General features: G+C 35.5%; 1 protein-coding gene across 3 annotated transcripts in view; it reads right to left on the bottom strand.

Moving 5' to 3' along the window:
- Positions 1–26,565, bottom strand: part of LOC123552258 (arrestin domain-containing protein 3-like) — a 227,853-nt gene that overhangs the window by 154,081 nt on the left and 47,207 nt on the right. For all 3 annotated transcript variants that reach the window (XM_045341771.2, XM_045341769.2, XM_053541760.1), the window contains one exon: positions 168–254. In XM_045341771.2, the coding sequence (XP_045197706.1) occupies positions 168–208 (41 nt within the window). In that variant the 5' untranslated portion in view covers positions 209–254. The remainder of the gene's footprint in view (positions 1–167; positions 255–26,565) is intronic.

Genomic DNA, 26,565 nt, shown 5'->3' with positions numbered 1-26,565 from the left:
CCCATAGGAAACTGCAATGGACTTACCAAAATCAGTATATAAGACCAATTACTTAGTCTGATTTTTTTTTTATAATGAAACAATTTTCAGATGTTTCTGGTCACTTATGAAGAACAATAAAGCTTTGTGGCAAAGACATAAAATTCTATCACAGATTCAATACTTACGTGTCAGACGACTTGTATACAAGATTTTTCATCTCATCCATGTTTTCCTTTATTTAATTCATTTCAACATTTTAGCACCAATTTGACCTGAAATGAAATTTTAAAAATAAGATCAAACCAGAAGTATTACATTCAGGCCTTACCCTTACCATGCTGGACATGATTGCGACCTGAGCATAGATCATGATCTGCACTGTTCACTATTCAGCCAGTATCTTTTTGGTAAGTACCCCTTTTAACAGTTAATGGTACTGTCCAAATTGGAAGATGAACAAGTTTATTATAGAAGTTTAGCAAGGTAAGGGCTAAATTAGTTCTCTGCTAGAGACACAGATTCTAATGAAGTCTTAGTACAAACTCGGTTACACATTAGAAGAAACTATAACGAAAACTCAGAAAGAAGGGATTATTGAATTATAACCCCTCTGTTTACATGTCTGATACCTCCGACAGACAAAGTTTCCTCAATTCTTACTTTCCTAAATTAGATTTATTCTTTGTAATTTCACTCTACTGTAAGTGCTCCTAGAGCTTATTTAAGTTCAAAATCAACCAATAAATCACAGACATTTTGTTCTTAAATTTCAAAAGTAAAATCAGAATCCATTTACCTAGTAGTACTTAGGATGGTACTAAAACAAAATTGGATCAATACTCCTGTCTCAAAATAGAACTGTGCAAGTCAAGGTTACACTACAGCAGACACAAATGACAAACCAGATGTCTGGGCTATACATCAGGTTGGTACAATTGAAAGTACAAACGATTATTCTTTAATGAAAAGCAAATTTTTTTTAAACAAAGCAAAAATTGGGGAATAATAATAATTTCATGATTTGGCCATACCAAATTGATTAATAGTTCTTCGGAAAATTTAAAAAAAAAATTGGAGCGGGCGAGCGAAATTTTTATTTTATTTTTTTTTTCTCAATTTTGATTTTTTCAGAGGCGGGTAGATTTTACATGGAGCGAGCGGGCTTTTTTTTATTTTTTTTCCCAGCTTGGACCCTTGAGGAGGCGATTATGATTATACATGAAGTTAACATTTCTTTAGAAATAACACAGAAATCAAACATTTACAGTGTGGGTAACACAGTATATAGCTTTTCTATTATGTTTTAAAGACTACATGAATGATTTTGCAAATAAATTCTTGCCAAACCTCACTGAATCACTTTTTTTTAGTTATAATTTCTAAGGGATGAGTGTCTTATTTTTAATTTTGATTTTTCTACATTAATCTGAAGGCCTGCTTCTTTAACGGCACAGCATGAGGAATATTTAAGACAAAACAGGCACATGTGTGGAATAAAATTTCTTCTGAAGCACAGTTAGATGGCTTCGGCACATGAACAACTTTGTGCCCCTAGTGGAACTCCAACCCATAGAGGTGAAGGGAAGTAACAAACCACTTGACCAGTGAGACCAAACAGAGTTGGTCATACAGATGCTTCGACATTACTCGAATCCCTTTGGAATAATTTCTTAACAGATCAGGCTAGCTTATGTTTTTGTGGTGGAGATTCATTTCAGGCAAAAATGATAACAAGACTGACAAAGAATGATCCCAATATGGCCACCCTTAAAGTGTTATATGGCCACCCTTAAAGTGTTGTTTGTTTTGCTTTGACTGAACTAGAAATTTAGAGTTAGGGAGGTCTGTATTTTTCCAGTTTTTTTTCGTTCTATCAATTCACAGCCAAGTAATAGACAAACAGGCAAAATTGGGTTTACAAAAGGACAGATTTTATATCTACACTACTTATTTGAAAAGCTAAACAATTTTTAAATTGACTAAATGCGTTTCGATAGAATATCTGACTGCTGTACTAAGGAAGTTACGTTCGAAAAGATTTGGCCTAGACAATGTGATAGGTCGGTCAGGATCTGTGAACAAACATTTTTTTAAGATAGTAGTCGGCCTCAGCTTTGGGCTCTAGATATAACATACTGAACTAAACAACTGATAACAAATGGTTTGAAAACTATATCTGAACAATATTTCCAAATATTTTTAACTGCATCCCCGTGCACGTCTTACAAGTCGTGCTTCGTTCCTTTCACTGTATTGAACAAAAGTAGAACGTGCCTACTTCATTACCTACCGACACATCGAAGGCCATGTGTGGCACTAGCACAGACACTCCAGATTTAAAACAAATGATGAACAACACCATAATTCCTGACTTTTTGAGTTTTGGTCATCAGTAACATGTACTACGGATCGTTAATCATATATGCAGTATCGAATATGACTATAGGTAGTACACTGAGCGTACAATACACTGACTAGAGGTTAGGGTTAGGTTTAACATAGGTATATGATACTGTACTACCACCAATAACATCAGTACTACATCTAGAGCTAACCATTACGGATGCATGAAATCCGATCAATATCACTTTGACGCATTAAAACAGCGATAAAACCTGCTTTGCCGTTATTATTCCGGACCGCGTAATCGGGAAAAAAAAATTTTTTCCGAGATTTTTATGTACATGCGGGCGGGTGATTTTTATTTTTTTTTTCTCGGGAATGAAATTATTGATGCGGTAGTTCCGACGAACGACATATCAATTTGGTATGGCCTTTGTGAATAAAATAGCACCAGTTTTGGCGGAAAAATGATGGTTTTTATATAGTTTGAAATTCTGGACCAGATTTATGTGAATGGCATGGTATCAGCTACAGTAAGTGCCTTATATATGTTGAAAACAAAAGAAGTTTAAATCAATTATAAAATGTGATATTTTTTCTGTTTCTTTTATTCATATAATTCTAGTCAGATGCAGTCATATTTTTGTCATTGGTTTTCATGACTTTTATTCTTATACATGTAAATATTTTGATCAGTTCTTGATTTCCATGCTTCTCACTTTGTCAAAATATGTGTTTTTGTGCCCCCACTATGAGTGGTGGGGGCATGTAATTTTAGTCTAGTTTCGTCCATGCATCTGTACGTCCATCCGTTTGTGTGTATGTGTGTAGGGAAAAAAAATGTGACGCGCCTAGCTCAAAAAGTATTAAATAAAAATTGATGAAATATTGCATAAGTCTTTAACATGGTATGAACGTGTGCACCTCCTATTTTTCGTCTGTCTCTGCTCCCTATTTCTAGAGTTATGGGCCCTGAAATAGTCAATCAAAGGCCTGAATGGCCTGAGTCGGCTAATTATTGATGTACTGACAGTATAGTCTACCAGTTTCAGTTTGTTTTTAGTTTTTTTCTTAAAATTTCACAACACAGCTCGATATTTACCCAAAATATTATATCCGGATACGATTACACTTTTCTCCAGTTTGAACAATATATTTTACAAATTGTGATGATACGAAGACATTTAGCAGCAATTGGCAGTATCTGACATTGAAGTTTACGGTTAAATTACCTCTTATTTAAATCTTTTCATAAAAAAGTTGTTTCGTTTCGCCAAACATAGACGATCTACTTTCGATTTCAAAAACTACAAGAAAATACAATTTAATGTTTCGCCGATTTGTTTATTTCTCGAAAAATAAGAATTAAAATCATTTTTAATATCAGTAGTAACTAAACAAACCAGTAAGAGCTTCTTCTTCTGATAATTTATCCGTTTACTGACTGCAAAATTCAACCCACGCAGTTTATAGAAATCATACGATGCGTGTTTACGTTCAATGTGGGAGAATTAAGGCTGATCGGCTATGTTACCTAACGCATCCAGACGATTCAGATTTTGTTTTTAAAAAAGCATAGTGTGCGTTTCTGTAATTTTATATACGTTTTTATACGCTTAGAAATTATTAGACATGCGTATTTGCATTATTTCTATACGTAATTTACGCTAATATGCACCTTATCTGGAGCCCTGCTGGAACTATTTTTTGTCTTTCGCTGGATGTTACCCAAGCTTTGTAAGCCTGCGCAATTCTTAAAATGCACATTTATGCTTAATGAGTTACATTCCAGAATTGCACAATTACAAGTCATAAATATGACAGATTACATCGTATATTGGTCATAGCAAAGGGAATTGACACAACTTAACTTCATTCATGCAGTGAACTGTTTGAAGTTTGAGAAATCTAATGGAACTACATCCCTTCACTGTGTTATTTGGTCCATTTAGAGAATCGTTGGATAGCAAGGACTTGTCAAAAGGCTTTCAGCCTTTAGCCGACTCAAAAAAGCACATTTTCACCTTGTGGCGCACCAAGCTCAAAAAGTATTTAATATAAATTGATGAGTCTAAATTATCATGACCTTGTGCACCTCCTATTTCTATTTTCCAGCTGGCAATGCACCCCTCTCCCAAATTCCAGAGTTATGGCCCCTGAAATAGTGAAAAATGCACATTTTCATCTTGTGATGATGCACCTACCTCAAAAAGAATTTCATATAGATTAATGAAACCTTGCATGAGTCTATAACATGATATGAACTTCCGGGCACCTCCTACGTTTCGTGGCCATCACCTATTTCTAGAGCTATGGCCCCTAAAATAGTGACAAAATGCACATTTTCACCTAGTGACTCACCTGGCTCATAATGTATTTGATATAAATTGATAAACAACTAGCATGAGTCTTTATCATGATGTAAACTTGCACATCTCCTATTTTACACATGATGATGACACCAAGATCCAATTAAAAGCAACATTGCAAGATATATATTTACCTAACGCAAGGATTTAAGTCAGGTGATAAATGAATATCCACTGACAGACAGGGCCATCTGTCAGAATCGTCATCTGTCCAGTGTCCCTTGAATGCCCGCCAGTTGCAGTGGGAAAAATGCTGTCCATGCAGTGCATTTTTTACCATTGAATTTCATTAGATATCATTAGTACCATTTATATTCATTGATTTACCTTTGGTTTTCATTAGATATCATTAAAGTACCATTTTTTTCATTGACTTACCATTGAAATACCATTTATTTTCCATTAGAATTCTTCCAGGTGAGAGTTGTGGATGTAATTTAACTAGAACAAAAAGGATTTCCACTGCCTTTAGGGGTTAGGGTCATCAGCATTTCACTGGTATTGAGATGATATTCTGCTTGTATTCAGATGGAATTCCACTGGAAACTTGATGGAATTCTACTGGAGTCTTGATGGTATACCACTGGTATTTTAAGTGGAATTCCACTGGAAACCTGATGGAATTCTACTGGAATCTTGATGGTATACCACTAGTATTTCAAATGGAATTCCACTGGAAACTTGATGGAATTCAACTGGAATCTTGATGGTATACCCCTGGTATTTTAAGTGGAATTCCACTGGAAACTTGATGGAATTCAACTGGAATCTTGATGGTATACCACTGGTATTCTAAGTGGAATTCCACTGGTATTCTGGTGGAATTCCACTGGTATCTGGTGGAATTCCACAGGTATTCTGGTGGAATTCCACTGGTATTTTTCAATGGTATTTTGGTGAGATTCCACTTGTATTCCAAATGAATTCCACTGGAAAATAATCGCTATTCCAGTGGAATACCAACACTATTCCGTTGAAAAATACCAGTGGAACTGAGATGGAATTCCAGTTGATGTTCCAGTGGTATTCCAGATGTTCATTTTCACTAGGGAACTATTTGCAAATGCTTTGCTCTTTCATTTGTGTACCAAGCATTTATTTGCAATACCTTTGCTAACTAAATGAGCTACGTGTTTGTTTGCAGATGCTTTGCTGTCTGCTAATTTAATAAGGTATTTGTTTGCAAAACCTTTGCAATCTGTAATTTATCTAAGTGTTTATTTGCAAACCCTTTGCTTCAGTGTGATACGTTTTGCAGACTGTTTGCAAAAGTCTGATGCAAATACTTTGCATTCACTTGGAATATAGTTTCTGAGAAAACAAATATTTAAAATATATTCTGCAAATACATGACAAAGGGTTAAATGTGTATGGGAGAGTCAATTTAAAAAGGGTCCCGCTCACCTATCTTCCAAGGCGATGGTAGCTTTATTCAAATTAGTTATACATGTAGAACAGCTGGTCATTTTCAGTTTGTTCTATAGCAATACTGCAATACTTATGACTGAAAACGAGACGAGAACGACCTGGATGTTAGCTTCGATCTGCTTGATTTTGAATATCAGTGGTGATCTGGAGCCGGATATTAAAACAAACTGAAATTACCAGTTACCACGCCAATGGCAAATGTTTCTTCTGTGAATGATGATAAAGTCCCCGTCGTAAAGTCTGAACAAGATGCCGAAAATGAATCAAACACTGAGTTGTGCCACATAACAATTACATGAATGCCCCCCTTGATGCATTCAGTAATTACACAAGGAACAGAAATTATTTGCTCACTGTAAACAAAAATTCTACTGTTCTGGTTCAATGTGACAATGACCTTTGACCTATTGACCTCAAAATCAACAGGGGTCATCTGCTGGTCATGATCAACCTCCCTCTTAAGTTTAGTGACCCTAGGCCCAAGCGTTCTCAAGGTATCGTCCGGAAAGGGTTTAACTGTTCCGGGTCAATGTGACCTTGACCTTTAGCCTACAGAACTCAAAATCTATAGGGGCCATTTATAGGTCATGACCAACCTCCCCATCATGTTTCATGATCCTAGGCCCAAGCGTTCTCAAGTTATTGTCTGGAAACGGTTTAAATGTTCCGGGTCACTGTAACCTTGACCTTTGACCTACTGATCTTAAAATCAATAGGGGTCATCTGCTGGTCATGATGAACCTCTCTATCATCTTTCATGACCCTTGGCCCAAGCATTCCCAAGTTATCGTCCAGAAACCGTTTAACTGTTCCTGGCCAATCTGACCTTGAACTTTGACCAAATGACTTCAAAATCAATAAGGGTCATCTGCTGGTCATGATCAATCTCCCTGTCAATTTTCCTGATCCTAGGCCCAAGCGTTCTTGAGTTATCGCCCGGAAACCATTTTACTGTTCCTGGTCACTGTGACCTTGACCTTTGACCTACTGACCTCAAAATCAATAGGGGTCATCTGCTGGTCATGACTAACCTCCTTATCAACTTTCACGATCCTAGGCCCAAGCAATCTTGAGTTATCATTTGGAAACTGTTTAACTGTTCCGGGTCACTGTGACCTTGAACTTTGACATACTGATCTCAAAATCAATAGGGGTCATCTGCTGGTGATGACCAACCTCCATATCAACTTTCATGATCCTAGGCCCAAGCGTTCTTGAGTTATCATCCGGAAACCGTTTAACTGTTCAGGGTCACTGTGACCTTGACCTTTGACATACAGATCTCAAAATTTAAAGGGGTCATCTGCAGGTGATGACCAACCTTCCCATCAACTTTCATGATCCTAGGCCCAAGCGTTCTTGAGTTATCATCCGGAAACGGATTGGTCTACATACAGACCGACCGACTGACCGGCCGACAGACAGACCGACCAACATTTGCAAAACAATATACCCCTCCTTTCTTGAAGGGGGGCATAAAAATGGTATTATTTAGCAAACTTATGACTAATCTCTTTGAAAAAGGCATTATAGGAAATGACTGAATTATAAAATGGGAAAGCAGAACGCTCAAACAAGAGGGTCACGATGACCCTGAATCGCTCACCTGAGTAATATGAGCCACATGTTTCAAATGGCAAACTGACACTAAAATATTATAAAGTAGGTCAGTAGGTCACATTCATGGTCACTGAAAGTCAGTTTTAAGATTTGTGTGCAAAACTGTACATGTCATCCAAATTTCATGGCTGTATCTTAAAAAACAAGAAAGTAGGTCAGTAGGTCAAGGTCACAGTCAAGTGACTCTTAATTGCTTAGGGTCATCAGGTAATTATAATTAAACAGTCTAGGAAATATAATCTGATATTTTTTTAAGTATTTATTCCTATATAACTCATATAACAAATGAACCCCAGGACGGGGCCTCTTTTCATCCGAGGGTCATAATTTGAATGATCTTGTTAGAGATCCACTTAGCAATGCTACATACCAAATATCAAAGGCCTAGGCCTTGAACTTTCAGACAAGAAGATTTTTAAAAATTTTCCTATATAAGTTTATGTAAAACTTGGGACCCCCCCCCCCCCCCACCCGGTGCGGGGCCTCTTTTCACCCAAGGGGCATAATTTTAACAATCTTGGTAGAGGACCACAAGGCAATGCTTCATACTAAATATCAAAGGCCTAGGTCTTGCAGTTTCAGACAAGAAGATTTTCAAAGTTTTTTCCTTTACAAGTCTATGTAAAACTTGGGACCCCCCAGGGCAGGGCCTCTATTCACCCCAGGGGCACAATTTGAACAATTTTGATAGAGGACCATTAGATAATGTCACATACCAAATATCAAAGCTCTATGCCTTGTAGTTTTGGACAAGAAGACTTTTAAAGTTTTTCCTTTAGGTTGCCATGGCAACCAGAGTTCTGCATGGAATTCAATTCTTTGAAACATTTTGAAAGGGGGCAACCCAAGGATCATTCAAGTTTGGTGTAATTCTGCATAGTGGTTTTCAAGAAGAAGATTTTTTAGAAAATGTTGACTGACACATGACACACGACGCACGTCTCACGACGCTTGACGGACGACGGACATTGAGTGGTCACAAAAACTCACCATGAGCCGTTGGCTCAGGTGAGCTAAAAACAATTGAAACTATTAAATAGCGAGGAATATCATTCCAGATTGTGTGCTACTAACCTATCAAAACTGTAAACCTGTCTAAACTGTAAACCTCTCTAAACCTCTCTAAACTGTAAACCTGTCCTAAACCTGTCTAAACTGTAAACCTGTCTAAAATGTAAACCTCTCTAAATCTCTCTAAACTTGTCTAAACTATAAACCTCTCTAAACTGTAAACCTCTCTAAATCTGTCTAAACTGCAAACCTCTCTAAACTGTAAATCTGTCTAAACTGTAAACCTCTCTAAACTGTAAACATGTCCAAACTGTATACTTCTCCATACTTTAACTATCCCTACAAATGTCTTGCCCAGAAGTTGATCTGGTTAAGACATGTTCCCTTGTATCATGAACATGCCATACTATTCAAGCTAGTCTGCTTTCAGACCCTTAGTAATGTTCATATTAGAGATAACTTCTGATGCTATTCAAATTCTGTGTAATTTAATAATGCCCATTTTCAACTAAGAAGGAAAAACATTTAGAGAAAAAAAACTATATCTTAAACAATAGCCAAGCTATGACAGTAGCCAGGCTATAATTAAGCACTAGACTAAAATTACTTACAAAATCAGTTTGAAATCCACAACAAATTAAACAGTAAACAGACATTTAAATGATTTGTACAAGTATTCCAAGCTGAATATTATTGTTACTACCTTATATAGGTTATATTAACCTAGATGTTTAAAAATTTATATATTTACAGCTTTCACTCCATATATGTATATTAAACCTTACTTGGACGACATTTAAATACCCATAAACCTTGATTTGTACATACAAAGTCCTTCATGCAATTATTACCCATCCTAAACAAATTTACCCACTTTTATATTATCTATTTACCTTATAACCTTCGTATCAGGAATATAAACAAAATATTTCGAAATATTATCACTTTTAAGACTTCCATTTATCTTTTTTTCAAATAGTTTGCTATTATTAATATCATATATTAAACACTCTTGAGCATAAACTTTGTCTCAATGCCAAACAGAAGGAAAAATCGACAACAGGTTAACGTCAGGGAAAACACAAGTATCGACAGTTATTATCACATCAAAAAGTTAATCTTTTAGAGTATATCCTATTGAAAGATCAACCTTATACTTGGTATACAAACATGGTCTGTATAAAAAATGTACATCTGTTTCCAAAATTACAGCTGGTATGGAAAACTGACCTTTGAAAGCATTTGTATGAAATAATAAGCATGTGTTTTTTTGTAGAAGAAGAACAAAAAAAAAACCACTTCAAAAAAGCAATAAAATCTATATCCCCGATCCACCATCCAAATATGTGTGTGTGGAGGAGGGGAGGGGGAAACAATCAAAATCTATCCCCAATCTAAGTAGAAGCATACTATTTTACATAAGAAAAAATAATTTGCTGAGTTTATGTCATTTGTATCAAAAAATGAGGAGTTCTTTTTATCCTGATTTAGCACTTTATATAACTGCAATACAAAATTTTATATAAGTTGAGGGGAAGTTGGAGTATGTCAGGTGCATGCAACCTATTAGATCTATTAGATCTTCCTATCAGAAGATAAGATGTTAAGTAAATGATTGAGATATACTGAAGATACCTGGGTATCAATATTGGATTAATTTGTACATCAATCAACACATTCTCCATAAAACAATCTGAGGGCTGTATACATAAAATACTGAGCTGAGGAATTTTAATGTTATTATCTCAATAATTATGTGAAATCATAGGGGAAAACATGCACTGTATTTCTGCAAAATATCTTGTAATGCTGGTTCAAAATAATGTTTGTAAAACTTTTAAATGCTCTTAGCAGTGAAATTTAACTAAAGAAGTAAAAGAGCTGAGGGACAGGGAGATTAACATTTCAATTTTGTTTAAATGTCTGAATATTCATTCATTCTTAAATGTTTAATAGAAGAATAATACTAAGAATGAATTCAGCAATAATAAGGCAGGAAATTGGCTGTCTGAAAATGTTTCTTACTAAATTGGAATGCTCAGAATTCAGACATGATAAAAACTGTCTGAATTTTGAGATTCTGTGTATTCTTTCAATTGTCACTGTTCAACAAGCTGAATTTTATCTGAATTATTTCTTAAGATGGAATTATTCAGAGTATTTGTTTCTAAATTCTGAAAATTCATCACTACATAATATATGTATTTAATATATTACAATTATGACTGTATAATCCAGCAATATCTGAAATTTCTGTGTCAACATCAAATGGGTAATTAAGGGGAGGATTTCTTATTTAATACTTACAGTCTACTTAAGTTTTCCATAAAAAAGTTCTGAAGCATTGGATATGTTTTTAATTCTTATTAACACTGCAAACTGTAATAAAAATTCAGATTTTTTTTTCCCAATTTAAGAAACACCTAATCCAGCACTGAATTTAAGAAGTAACACAAGCACACACCTACCACTATTTGAACATCACTATAGATACAATGATACTGTGTGAATAATCTATTTCAATCTGACACAACGAAAGCACCCCAACTTTTACATTCCTTTCACTGCAGATAGTTCAATATTGCTTTAATCACCAACAGTAGCAACTGATCAATTCTGATCACTCACTTTAATGAACAAAATTTGTGTATAGGAGAGGAAGAATAGTAATTGATCTTTTTATCTGACATTGTAATTAGCCATTAATAAAACAAGCAGTTACTCCTATTGTTAGTGTAACAAAACCCCTAAAACTAATACTCTTTAATTAATGAACTGTTTTAGGCTATATTTGTATAGTTTAAATAGTAATTTAGTGCATAAATGTACTTCTATTTTTGTCAAAATGCTGACGTAAATTTAGAAAAAAAATCATTATGCCTTACTTATAAGGTTCCCACATTTACAGAATTCTGCCAACTTAAAATGATAATACACAAGATTTCATACACAAAATACAACCATTTAAATAGCCTTCAAAAATTGCTTTCAGTCATAACTCTGGGTGGGTTTCTTCCCTTACTATATGAAGTTTTGCTGAATTCCAGCCAGTGGTTGTCAAGAAATACTCTGGAAAAGAATTGTGGGACGGACTGACAGATGCACCAACAGATAGACAAAGCCATGGCTATATAAGCTTCCCTTTATATAAAATGTATAGAATGTATTAACAAGAGGACCATGATGGTCCTGAATCGCTCACCTATCCCCACATGACCCAGTGTTGAACGTCGTTATTTCTATTATTTGACATAGTGACCTAGTTTTTGAGCACATGTGACCTAGATATCATCAAGATAAAAAATTCTGACCAATTTTCATGAAGATCCATTGAAAAATATGACCTCTAGAGGTCACAAGGTTTTTCTATTATTTGACCTGATGACCTTGTTTTTGAAGGCACGTGACCCACTTTTGAACTTGACCTAGATATCATCAAGGTGAACATTCTCACCAATTTTCATGAAGATCTAATGAAAAATATGGCCTCTAGAGAGGTCACAAGGTTTTTCTATTTTTCGACCTACTGACCTAGTTTTTGACCGCACATGACCCACTTTCGAATTTGACCTTTAATCATCAAGCTGAACACTCTCACCATATTTTAACGTACTGACCTAGTTTTTGACCCCCTGGACCCAGTTTCAAACTTGACCTAGATATCATCAAGGTGAACATTCTGACCAACATTCATGAAGATCCATTGAGAAATATGGCCTCTAGAGAGGTCACAAGGTTTTTCTATTTTTAGACCTACTGACCTAGTTTTTGACTGCACGTGATCCAGTTTCGAACTTGACCTAGATATCATCAAGATGAACATTCTGATCAATTTTCATGAAGATTTCTTGAAAAATATGGCCTCTAGAGAGGTCACAAGGTTTTTCTATTTTTAGATCTACTGACCTAGTTATTGACCGCACATGACCCAGTTTCGAACTTGACTTAAATATCATCAAGTTGAACATTCTGACTAATTTTCATAAAGATTCCTTGAAAAATATGGCCTCTAATGAGGTCACAAAGTTTTTCTATTTTCAGACCTACTGACCTAGTTTTTGACCGCATGTGACCCAGTTTCGAACTTGACCTAGATATCATCAAGGTGAATATTCTGACCAATTTTCATGAAGATCCATTTAAAAATATGGCCTCTAGAGAGGTCACAAGGTTTTCCTATTTTTAGACCTACTGACCTAGTTTTTGACCGCACGTGACCCAGTTTCCAACTTGACCTAGATATCATCCAGGTGAACATTCTGACCAATTTTCATGAAGATCCATTAAGAAATATGGCTTCTAGAGAGGTCACAAGGTTTTTCTATTTTTAGACCTACTGACCTAGTTTTTGACCCCACGTGACCCAGTTTCAAACTTGCCCTAGATATCATCAAGATGAACATTCTGACCAATTTTCATGAAGATCTCATGAAAAATATGGCCTTTAGAGAGGTCACAAGGTTTTTCTATTTTCAGACCTACTGACCTAGTTTTTGACCGCATGTGACCCAGTTTCGAATTTGATCTAGATATCATCAAGATGAACCTTCTGACTAATTTTCATGAAGATCCATTGAGAAATATGGCCTCTAAAGAGGTCACAAGGTTTTTCTATTTTTTAACGTACTGACCTAGTTTTTGACCGCACGTGACCCAGTTTCAAACTTGACCTAGATATCATCAAGGTGAACATTCTGACCAGTTTTCATGAAGATCCAATGAGAAATATGGCCTCTAGAGAGGTCACAAGGTTTTTCTATTTTTTGACCTACTGACTAGTTTTTGACCCCATGTGACCCAGTTTAGAACTTTTTTTAATTCTTATTAACACTGCAAACTGTAATAAAAATTCAGATTTTTTTTTCCCAATTTAAGAAACACCTAATCCAGCACTGAATTTACTTGCATGTAAAACTTTAACCAAAATTTTCTAAGTCCAAAAGGGGGCATAATTTGCTCAAAAAACATGTCAGAGTTATGGAACTTGATCCAGTGAGGTTGGTAATTGATCTAGAAAAAGAAAAAATAAGTTTCAAATCTATATGCCTTTTAGAAATAGCTGTATGTACTTGCACGCAAAACTTTAACCAGAATTTTCTAAGTCCAAAAGGGGGCATAATTTGGCCAAAATGAAGGTCAGAGTTATGGGACTTGCTGCTATCAACTAGTTTTATAACCCCGAAGACACATGTGAAGTTTCAAATCAATATCTGCATTAGTTTTGGAGATAGTAACTTGCATGTAAAACTTTAACCAAAATTTTCTAAGTCCAAAAGGGGGCATAATTTGCTCAAAATACATGTCAGAGTTATGGGACTTGTCCCAGAGAGGTTGGTTATTGACCTAGAAAAAGAAAAAATAAGTTTCAAAGCTATATGCCTTTAATTGATGGCTGTATGTACTTGCATGCAAAAACTTAACCAAGGTGTGACGCCGACGCCGACGCCGACGCCAGGGTGAGTAGAATAGCTAGACTATTCTTCGAATAGTCGAGCTAAAAAATAAATTCAAATAAACTTTCTTCCATATATTCATCAATATTCAAACCTTTGACAAATATTAGAGATAACAATTATTGAAAACATGATTTAACAGAAAATTAACAGTTTTTGTATTCATGGCGGAAAATGTAGACTGTGTTCAGACCCTGTGCTTTGTTCACAGCAGGTAACTCCTCAGGCTATTTAATTTTGTATAATTATGTTCCTTGTCTTCTCAAAACAGAGCCAAGACTGATGAAGTCAGAATATAAAACGGAGTTATTTTTACTAAAAAAAAAACGATTATCGAGTCGGAAGTCAGACTACGGAAAATGTGGCAGCCATGTCATTTCAAATCAAGGCATTATCACCCCTATAAATGACTGTACTCCCCCTCTTCCTGTTGCAACCGATCAACACAAACAACTGACAGGCTGAAGGTAAGAAATCATCTTCATATTCATTATTTTGCTTTATACGGTGTCTGTATTTAAGTTTTATGATAAGTTGAACATAAATATGAGTATGTGGTGATAAAACAGATGAAACAGGCAAGTTATGTTGACAAAATGCTGACAAAATGTTGACTGATCACACTCATTGTATGGAAATTCACTCCACCAAGTCACAAAACTGGTGAGTAACATGTCAAATTGATTTGCAATCCAATAATCCATGTTGTTTTCTGAAATAAACATGCATACTCCATAATTATATGTAAATAAGATGTTGCATAGCTGTTGCGTGTTTGAAAGAAATTACTTTTCACCTAGACGGTGAAAAACATTCACTGTATGCCAACTTGCCAATTTTGATATTTGATCTGAACTCTTATTTGTGACTGACACTGTATTCCATTTTGCGACTAAAGTATGCGATTTATGTCCTTTATGGCGTAAATGAAAAGAAAATACATACCGAAGTGTCTCTACTGATCTGTCTTTATGTATATAATGTCATTTAATGTCCAACCCCTTGTGCTATGCATGTGCTAATCCATCCGGGGGTGGGGCCCCCTTAGGAAAAAGGAAGGCAGTAAAACTGCAGTTTTTCAGCATTATTTTTAGGGCAATCAAAAGGCAATTTTTAGCAGTTATTTGTCTTCAAATGCCTGCATTTATTTTTAATGGAAAAGCAGTGAAAATGCAGTTAAACTGGCTGATATATGTAAATGAGCTAAGAAGTATAATGATGTCACAAAAAAACACAGCAAAAATACTGCAGGATCAGTCTTATGCAGTTAAATGACATCACTGCGAAAAACTACACTTCTTGTTTCAACCATTTAAATGACATCACAAAAAACTGCAGAAGAACTGTTAAACATTTCAAGTATTTGAAATTTTTAACTTAGATCAACTTGTCCAAGGGGAGTAATTCATTCTTTACTTTCTTTTGAATATTAAACTGTCTGTGATGATTTAACCAGCCATAAAATGTACAATGTGCTGAATTTCTATTTAAATATAAAACCTCAGATTCATTTATACAGGTTATGAACTGGTTTTGTCCTTTATCTTGTAAATCCTTGAGAATTTTCAGTCTGAATTTGCACATTTTCACCAGTTTCCACGAAATGCAGTCTTTGCATGATTTTCACACTTTAATCCTGCCTTATTAGTAAACTCCAGTGTTGTTATCAATTATTTAACTATTTGTGCATCACTTGTGTTAAACATTGTATTGGGCAGTTATAATCCGTTTTAACATTTCACATGCTTTAGATTTCACTGTGAGCGGCCATTTTTGCACTGCATTATGGGACATCAGGAAGCAGTACTTAGCATTACATTTACAAAAACTTCAAAATAACTGCAAAAAACTGGCCACCACCAGCTTTTCAATCCTCCAGTTATTTGCAGTTTCTGAAAAAAAAAACACCTGCTTTTTACTGGTCATTTCAAGCTGAAAACAGTTTTAGTAACTGGCAAAGAAGGCAGTTTTTCAGAAAAACTGCTGTTTCACTGCAAAAAAAAACCCCTGCAAAATTGAGCATTTTTTTTGCCTAAGGGCCAGGTCTGTGACTCGCTATCCTACCTAATTATATAAAGCAACTGAATGCTTCAGAATTGTTTACATGCAAGTATTCCGTGTTGGTTTTACATCTTATCGTACCGTACGACCACAATTTTGTCTGAACACTCTTGCTGATACCAATAACAAAACACATTACCAATGCCTAAGGATAGGTACCATGTTTTCTGTATAATGTGTCCATATTCCAAGAAAACAGATATCAATTTTGACCTATGATCAATTTGAGTCGTACAATGTTTGATAAGACGGACCTGTGTCTTATGCAATAAACTTCGACTCATGATGGTGAATATTTGTAACATTATCCTTTCATACATAAAGACATGGCCCAGACACGAAAAATGAACCAACCCTATTTTTGACATTTGACCTCTAAGTGTGACCTTGACCTTGAAGCTAGGGAACTGTGTCTTGTACGTGACACACTGTCTCAAGATGGTGAACATCTGTGCCAAGTTATTTCAGAATCCCTTAATGCATAAAGATGCTATGACATGGACATGAAAAATGGACACTTTTTCTACCTTTGACCTCTTAATGTGACATAAAGAGAAAAGAAAAAGAAGAGGATGTGCATTAACGATATTGCCTATGTGTGTGTGTGAAGTTTGAGAGAGGTAGGTGTAATAGTATTCAAGAAATTGCAGGACAAAAGTTATGACACATACAAACAGAACGGACAGACAGACCGCATAACCCCCTCCTTCGAACTTCGTTTGCAGGTTATAATTATGAAGAAATACTAAAGGAGCAAGAGAAAAACTGATATTTAATAAATAAGTCAGTTGCTAATAGGCATACAGTCTTTTTTACAAAAGTTGCAAACATTTGTACAGTACTGCAAGCAAACATGCATACAGTCAGGACAATCACACCGAATCCTCTTTCATTGACGGTTATTAGCAAGTTGGGGTTTTAACAATGATTTTATTTAATTTTACCAACTAGTATTGTTTCTTTATCCATGAAACAGCGGGATTTCTATGTAGGTCATTCTTAAGCGAGAAAATATGTACCTTTGATGCTGACAATGTGCAATTTCTGGACAAAAGCAGTGATCAATCATGTTTTTTGCTATAATTTTACCTGTAATCACACTAAAACATTTTATAAAGAAACAAATCATGTTCAGCTTCCAATACAATATAAATATACACACCAACAAAGCATATTAATCACTTTAAAACAGATTTTTTCCAACTTTCAGTGGTCAGCTTCTTGTTTTGATCAGTCGCAACAGGAAGAGGGGGGGTACAGTCATTTATAGGGGGTGATTATGAACCTTTAATATTAGCTTAAAGCCACAGTCTCAAATGTACTTACTGGACCGAACAATGGGAATATTATTTTTCCCACCACTTTACGTGGGACACTGAACAGACACAGACATAAAACTAAAGACAAACAAAATGAAAAGTAACTAGAGGTGCTTTTGATAAAGAGCATGTCTCCCACAACTAAAAAGTAAGTCTGTCTTTATTACCTGCGACTGGAATGCAACAAGTAGTGTAGCACATGGGGACTGGGTGATTTCACATGACTTTTTACCGATAATTTGCGATTGGCTTATCCCTTTTATGGAACGCCGTTTTTATTTTGTATACGTGTTGGAGTAAGCGGCCTACTGGTAATTCACATGTTGAAGTAACTGGCCTATCAGTAATTCAAGGGCCATAATTCCGAAGTGCCTGGGCTGATTTGGCTAGTTATCTACCTTGGCCGAGGACTTATTGGCAAACACATTTTGTTAAAGTTTGGTGAAGATCGGAAGAGAAATGTTCAACTTAGAACGTGGACAAGTTTTGTGACAGACACAGACAGACAGACATACACACTGACAGGAGTAAATCAATATGTCTCCCACACCACTGTGTGGTGGGAGACATAATGACATTTAGAATATATTTACAACCAAACCTGCATTAAGCAGTCAGCCAAGGAAGCAACAAAAATCTGGCTGCTTAAGAAAGTGGCTGCTTAAGACAAGTTGAAGTTTGGGCAAAAAGTCAATCTGGGAAGTTAGCTGACTGACTGCTTCCTGGTGGCTGCTTAATACAGGTGTCACTAAGTGAGGTTCAACTGTACACCTACTGCAGCCTATAAACCAAGTGAAAAGCAAACTTACTGAATTGATATCCCTTGCAAAAACTGAAAAAGCATCCTCTACCTACATGTTTTTGAAACAGACAATATCTCATTCCTTACAGAAGTTATTAAGCTGATGGAACTTACCATTTTTAGTAAAAGTATATATCACTGACAAAAACATACAATAAACTTACAACTGAGAAGCATTTTTATGCCTCATGTAGACATTCTCACCTAGACCATGATCAGCGGTCTTTGACCTAACCACACCTTTCAATACACTCATATAATTAAATTAAAAAGTTGCAATATAAATCTTTAACATAATCAGGATTAACCACATGGCATAATAAAGGTAGCTAATCTTATTTTGGTCATAAAACATTTAGGATCATTGATATTTACTGTGCTTTTGATACATATTAGAATGTAAGATTTTTTTCTAACATGGTTGCCCAACCAAGAGCATTTTAGCTAGAAAATAAATCTGATTAATCTTTTTTACATAAGAAATCAGTGACATTTGGAACATTTATTCCATTAAGTGCCAAAGGCCAGTTTGGGTTTTTTTGGCCCAGGTATATTTTTTTAGGTAGATGTATTTTATTGGCAATTATATTCAAGTGGTTATTTATAATGTTTATAGAACTACTGAGGAATCCAACAAATTTATAATTATTGTTGTGTAAAATAAATGAATGCTTAAATGAATTAGAGATGGCTGGGTCTAAAATCTTACTAAATTACTGTCAGTCAAAATAGAATGGTCATCCATCCATCTAGATTCAGCTCAAATTTGCAGAAAAAGTAAATGTTTATTAGCTATACATGATTGTTACCCTGAGTGTACTATTTTAAACCTAATGCATTAATACACATGAACTTTTTAATTTTATGTTTACTTACAATCTACAGTATTAAGTTTTCATCTTTTCAAACAGGAAATTTGGGTTTTACCTGGGTAACTTTTACCAGGTGCCTAAATATAGCCGCTATGTAAGATCAAGACTGGTATGCAAATTAAATAAAATTTGCCATATCAAACTGAAAATATATCTGTTTACTCAAACATCCTCCTGTGTCATCTTATAGCTTGTGTAATATATACATATATTCCAGATCTGAATAACAGTTTGATTTTCTGATTTAATCAGACAAAAAGTCATCTCTGAATACTACTGGTCCCATGAGTTACTTTATTATTCCTGAATTCAAGATAACATTTCAACAACCTGTTCCGTAGGGAACATTTCCCAATAATTTCATTTCTGGACTGTAGACCATAGATATGTGCGCGATTACAATGGTGTCATCAGTCATATTTCAGAAAATTGTCAGAATATGTCCCTTGGTAATAATTCAAGGTGTAAATGTCCAGCTTATTTTTTCTCCGGATGTGACCAAATCTGTCTGGATATTTTCCAATCAGTCAAACCTGCTATATCTAAGTGTAAGTCAGCTACATTTATGAATATTAGTTAAACTGATTTCTTTAAATTCACCAATAGCTTAAGAGTGTACCGCTTTTCTTGTAAATCTGACAGCAGATTGTAATATGTTTAATATTTGCATTAAGGAAGCATACATAAGAAAGTCAGTTTGAACTACAAGGTTAACGATACAGATCTGATTCCCAGTTCCGGATGATATCTCGACATGTGCCGGGTAGTTTACTTACAATTGGTACTGTTTCCAGCAGTATCAACCTAACTGGAAATACGCTGCTTAATCCATTCCACATAGCACTTTCATCAGCAACCCATGATGAATAAGAAACCTTTTCTTTAAACATGATGAACTCACAATCCTGCAATCCATAGATCTTGCTCTTCTTAACGAGCTTGGCTGGCACGTTAAAGATGTATCAAGTCCTGATACCAAAAAGAAATTTCTTTGCACATACTTAAGATTCATTGAATAGAATTCTCCCATTCTTAAAATTATAATATCACACAGAACTTTTAACAAGAGGGCCAAAATAGCCCTATATCACTCACCTGTTATCATTGCACTTAAGGACAAGAAGGTCAAAAAATCATAATCAAGATCAATCAAAAGAATTATGAGAAAATATAGTTGAAATTTTCTTAAAGCTACTTCAAATAAAATTATTTTCAAATCAGGCCAGTAGTTTCATGTCCGAAGGATTACACTGAGCAAAATTTTGACTGATGAAGGCCAAAGGACAGGAACAACAAAGGGAAGAAATTAAAAATAAATCTAAGTCCTCAGAAAAAATATCTAGTCCAAAGGACAGGAACAACAAAGGGCAAAATTTAACCAAAAAGAAATAAAAAATTCTTACAAGGTAAGATATGTCAAAATACACCTAAAAATTGGAGGTACCATCCATATTGTACCACAGAAAAGTGGTCTCGGTTTTTCCATACAGCCAATAATAATAAAGTTACTTAATAAGCTATTTATAGTAACATAAAAGGGAAGTAACTGAAAAAAATTATTGTAGGCCAACAAAAGAAGGATGTGCCAAATAAAAACAAGAACACTGCAATTGACGCAAATGCAGAGCAATATACACACAAAACAAAGTCATATGACCTTTGACCCCTAAGTGTGACATTGACCTTGAAGTGAGCCATCCAAATGCGCTCTGCACATTGTTTCGATGAGGTGAACATTTGTGTCGGGTTTCTTTGAAATCCTTCAAGGGGTTCAACAGTTACAGAGCAGAAAGGAAATTGCTAACCAACAGACATACAGACTGACAGACACCGAGGCGATAACATAATATGTGCCTTCGGGCGTATAAAAAGGAATCAAGATCTTATGGTGATACAAGCTGTGTGCAAGTTTGAATAAAATCAAATATTAAATGAAGCTGCTATTATGCCCAAAAGGTCAAAATAGCTAATTTTGGCCCTTTCAGGGGCTGCAACTCTGGAACCCATAATGGGATCTGGCTGGTTCAAGTAAGGAACCAAGACCTTATGGTGACACAAGTTTTGTTCAAGTTTGATTAAATTCAAATCATAAATGAAGCTGCTATGGTGCAGACAAGGTCAAAAAAGCTAATTTTGGCCCTTTCAGGGGCTATAACTCTGGAACCCAAAATGGAATCTAAACATTTAAAACAAGAGCCGTCTCCGTAGGCTGACACATGCCCCCGATGGCACTTTGAATGAATAGTTATGGCCGATGTTAGAGTTTAGGACCTTTGACCTACGGAGCTGGGTCTTGCGCGCGACACGTCGTCTTACTGTGTTACACATTCATGCGTAGTTATTTTAAAATCCATGCATGAATGACAATGATATGGACCGGACACGCCATCAATGCACTATCATGAAAAATGACCTTTAATGTCTAAGTGTGACCTTGACCTTGGAGCTACGGACCTGGGTCTTGGGTGCGACACGTCGTCTTACTGTGGTACACATTCATGCCAAGTTATTTGAAAATCCATCCATCGATGACAAAGATATGGATCGGACACGCCCATCAATGCACTATCCTTTAACGTCTAAGTGTGACCTTGACCTTTGAGCTACGGACCTGGGTCTTGTGCATGACACGTCGTCTTACTGTGGTACACATTCATGCCAAGTTATTTGAAAATCCATCCATCGATGACAAAGATATGGACCGGACACGCCCATCAATGCACTATCCTTTAACGTCTAAGTGTGACCTTGACCTTTGAGCTACGGACCTGGGTCTTGTGCGCGACAAGTCGTCTTACTGTGGTACACATTCATGCCAAGTTATTTGAAAATCCATCCATCGATGACAAAGATATGGACCGGACACGCCAATCAATGCACTATCCTTTAATGTCTAAGTGTGACCTTGACCTTTGAGCTACGGGCCTGGGTCTTGCACGCGACACGTCATCTTACTGTGGTACACATTCATGCCAAGTTATTTGAAAATCCATCCATCGATGACAAAGATATGGACCGGACACGAAAATTGCGGACTAACTGACAGACCGACAGACTGACAGACCGACAGACAGACTGACAGTTTGTTTGTTTGTTTGTTTTGGGTTTAACGCCGTTTTTCAACAGTATTTCAGTCATGTAACGGCGGGCAGTTAACCTAACCAGTGTTCCTGGATTCTGTACCAGTACAAACCTGTTCTCCGCAAGTAACTGCCAACTTCCCCACATGAATCAGAGGTGGAGGACTAATGATTTCAGACACAATGTCGTTTATCAAATAGTCACGGAGAACATACGCCCCGCCCGAGGATCGAACTCACGACCCCGCGATCCGTAGACCGACGCTCTACCTACTGAGCTAAGCAGGCGGGCTACAGACTGACAGACCGACAGACGGTTCAAAAACTATATGCCTCCCTTCAGGGGCGTAAAAAAGAACCAACATCTTCGTTCGATACAGTTGTGTGCAAGTTTGGTTAAAATCAAATCATAAATGAAGCTGCTATTGTGCAGACAAGGTCAAAAAAGCTATTTTTGGCCCTTTCAGGGGCCATAACTCTGAACCCATTATGGGATCTGGTCAGTTTAGGAAAGGAACCGAGATCGTATAGAGACACAAGTTTTGTGCAAGTTTGATTAAAATCAAATCATAAATGAAGCTGCTATGGTGCAGACAAGGTCAAAAAAGCTAATTTTGGCCCTTTCAGGGGCCATAACTCTGGAACCCATTAAAGGATCTTATCGGTTCAAGAAAGGAACCGAGATCTTATGGTGACACAAGTTTTCTGCAGGTTTAATTAAATTCAAATCATAAATGACGCTGCTATTGTGCAGACAAGGTCAAATAGCCAATTTTGGCCCTTTCAAGGGCCATAACTCTGGAACCTATTAAGGAATCTGGCCAGTTGAAGAAAGGAACCAAGATCTTATGGTGACACAAGTTGTGTGCAAGTTTGGTTAAATTCAAATCATAAATGAAGCTGCTATTGTGCAGATAAGGTCAAAATTGCTAATTCTGGCCCTTTCAGGGGCCATAACTCTGGAACCCATAAAGGAATCTGGCCAGTTCAAGAAAGGAACAAAGATCTCATGGTGATACAAGTTTTGTGCAAGTCTGGTAAAAATCAAATCATAAATGAAGCTGCTATTGAGCAGACAAGGTCAAAATAGCTCATTTTGGCCCTTCAGGGGCCATAACTCTGGAACCCATTATTGGATCTGGCCAGTTCAAGAAAGGAACTAAGGTCTTATGGTGATACAAGCTGTGTGCAAGTTTGGTTAAAATAAAATCATAAATGAAACCACTTCTGTGCAGACAAGAAATTGTTGACGCACAAAAATAGCAAATTCTGGCCCTTTAAGGGGCAATAACTCTAGAACCCATGATGGGATCTGGCCAGTTTTTGAAAGGAACTGAGATATCATGCCAATACAAGTTTTGTATAAGTTTGATCAAAATTGCTTACAAAATGTGGTCTCGATCTTGTTCACAAGAAATTGTGGACGGACGGACGACGGACGACAGACAAAGGGTGATCACAAAAGCTCACTCTGTCACTATGTGACAGGTGAGCTAAAAACACAAGTTTATTAAATTGCTAAAACATGTTTATTGAATAGCTAAAACATGTTTATTGAATAGCTAAAACATGTTTATTTTATTGAATAGCTAAAACATGTTTATTGAATAGCTAAAACATGTTTATTAAATAGCTAAAACATGTTTATTGAATAGCTAAAACAGGTTTATTGAATAGCTAATTAAATAGCTAAAACATGTTTATTGAATAGCTAAAACATGTTCATTGAATAGCTAAAACATGTTTATTGAATAGCTAAAACACGTTTAATAAATTGCTAAAACAGGATACTTATTTTTTTATACATTATTTATTTTAGGTCAATTATGAAGGAAGTTCTACAACTTATATTAATCATTCTAGACACCATATTCCTGATGGAATCCATCGCCATACAGGTATGAGAGAAGAGGCCAGTTTCCCTTTTAATGCTTATAATACAGCGCCAAGCAAGGGAGCTACTGGTACCAACTGACACAGTGAGATAATTTTTGATCACAGAAGTTTAACGTTTTTATCAATAAATGGAATTTAAAAAGACTGTTAATGAAAAATTTAATATATGAAATAATTTCCAAGTAACAACTATTCTTATTGAACATCATAGAAGTTGAATCTGAGACAACATTTTTTATTTTCTTTGTCATTGTGATTGCAGTTACTTATGATACGTATATCTGCAACTAATAACTAACAATTTGCTTTAACATGGGAACTAAACATGATATGAAAATAACTAAAGTCAATCCTAACATGATCCTATTCATTTTCCTATAAAACGAAGAAAGCTGAAAACAGTGAATTATTATACAACAATTCATTTTTCTGACATCACAATTATTACGTCATAGTGGCACGCTCAGGAAAAGAAATCAATTGAAAACGGACAAATATTTAATGAATGTCGTCAAGGATGTACTTTAAAATCCTTGGTAATGAGTTAGAATCGAAATAATATATCTCATTTAGTGATTTGCTCTTGAATAAAATCATTGTTTGGAGTTCAGATGCGTAGGAATTATATCATGAGGGCGCAGCCAAAGTGATATAACAATACGCATCTGAATGACAAACAATGATTTATTCAGCCACAAATCACTAAATGAGATATATTTTTTCTTAAGTAAACATATTTCGAAGTTAGCAGAGAACAGCACACACTACATTTGAAAACTTCGGTCTTTTTTCTTTGTTTTCAAGATAACATCCTGTTCTAATACCATCAAATACAAGTGACATAATAGTTATAATACATGTGTACACTTTGGGAAAGGGAATACTCAATCAGTTTCGTCATCTTTGTAATTTCATGATGTTAAAATAAACTGGTACTGTTTCCAGTTTTATCAGCCTCACTGGAAATATGCTGCTTAATTAATCCATTCCACATTATTAACATTGTACAAGTTGAATCTGAGACATTTTTTATCTTCTTTGTACCATGCTGACCTTGGCATTGTCATTGTGAATAAAATATATATATATATATATATATTATATATATATATATATATATATATATGTATCTTATCTTACTGATCCGATAGCTTGTTAAATGCATTTTGCCGCTTATGTATGTAACGTTGTTGAGCGCATTTTAATTCCCTATCTGTTTTCAATTCTGTTCCCGTATTGTTCGTTTCTTTCCTGTATTGTTTGCATTTGCGTTTGTTTTTTATATAACACATTTAATATCATATTAAACTGTTCTCATCTGCCATGTCGGCTACAGATATTTCTCTGTCATATATATATATATATATATATATATATATATATATATATATATATATAAACGTATCTTATCTTACTGATCCGATAGCTTGTTAAATGCATTTTGCCGCTTATGTATGTAACGTTGTTTAGCGCATTTTAATTCCCTATCTGTTTTCAATTCTGTTCCCGTATTGTTCGTTTCTTTCCTGTATTGTTTGCATTTGCGTTTGTTTTTTATATAACACATTTAATATCATATTAAACTTTTCTCATCTGCCATGTCGGCTACAGATATTTCTCTGTCATTGTGTCACAGAGAAAAAGAAAAAAATCTATTTTTATACAAAAATAAAATGAAAACTAACTGCCATCGCTGAGTTTTGAACCCATGCTGCAAAAGATCTGATGAACATGAACAGTATGCTTTACCACTGAGCTCATTTGTAATTGGTACGAAAGCATGAAACATTTAGATTTTGACAAGTTACACAAATGCTGAATTCCCAAATCTTTTTATAGTTATGCTTGTAAATATCATGTTATCGTTGGGGCATAGTATTTGAGTTCAACATTCTTACTGGCATTTAAGTGACAGTAATCATGATGGCATTGACAATGTAATTGTAATTGTAATGTAACTGATTACATTAATTAATACTTACTCTTATAGTCATTCTTAGATTCTTTACATGCATGAGGAAATTAACATACCCGCTAATTTCAAAGGGGTCGGGGAGCGGGGCATAAACATTTGACTGCTTCTTACCTTCATTAACAATTATTTCCCAGTTAACAGCATCAAAAACAATATTTTCCTATTGAAAGAAAGAATTCCTTGTCTTTTTCTGAAAACTAAAACAATACATGTCTGTCAATTAGCCAGTGAAGTCAAGAAAGAAAACATGGTTTTACAATTACACAAGTCATTCTAGATTAGAACATTATTCCCATTGAAACAGCACTAAAACAAGTACACCAGATGTCTGATTCTGCACCAAAAGATTCTTAT

Source organism: Mercenaria mercenaria, chromosome 4 (assembly GCF_021730395.1).
Source record: "Mercenaria mercenaria strain notata chromosome 4, MADL_Memer_1, whole genome shotgun sequence".
NCBI lineage: Eukaryota > Metazoa > Mollusca > Bivalvia > Venerida > Veneridae > Mercenaria > Mercenaria mercenaria.
This window is presented reverse-complemented; position numbering and strand designations above follow the sequence as displayed.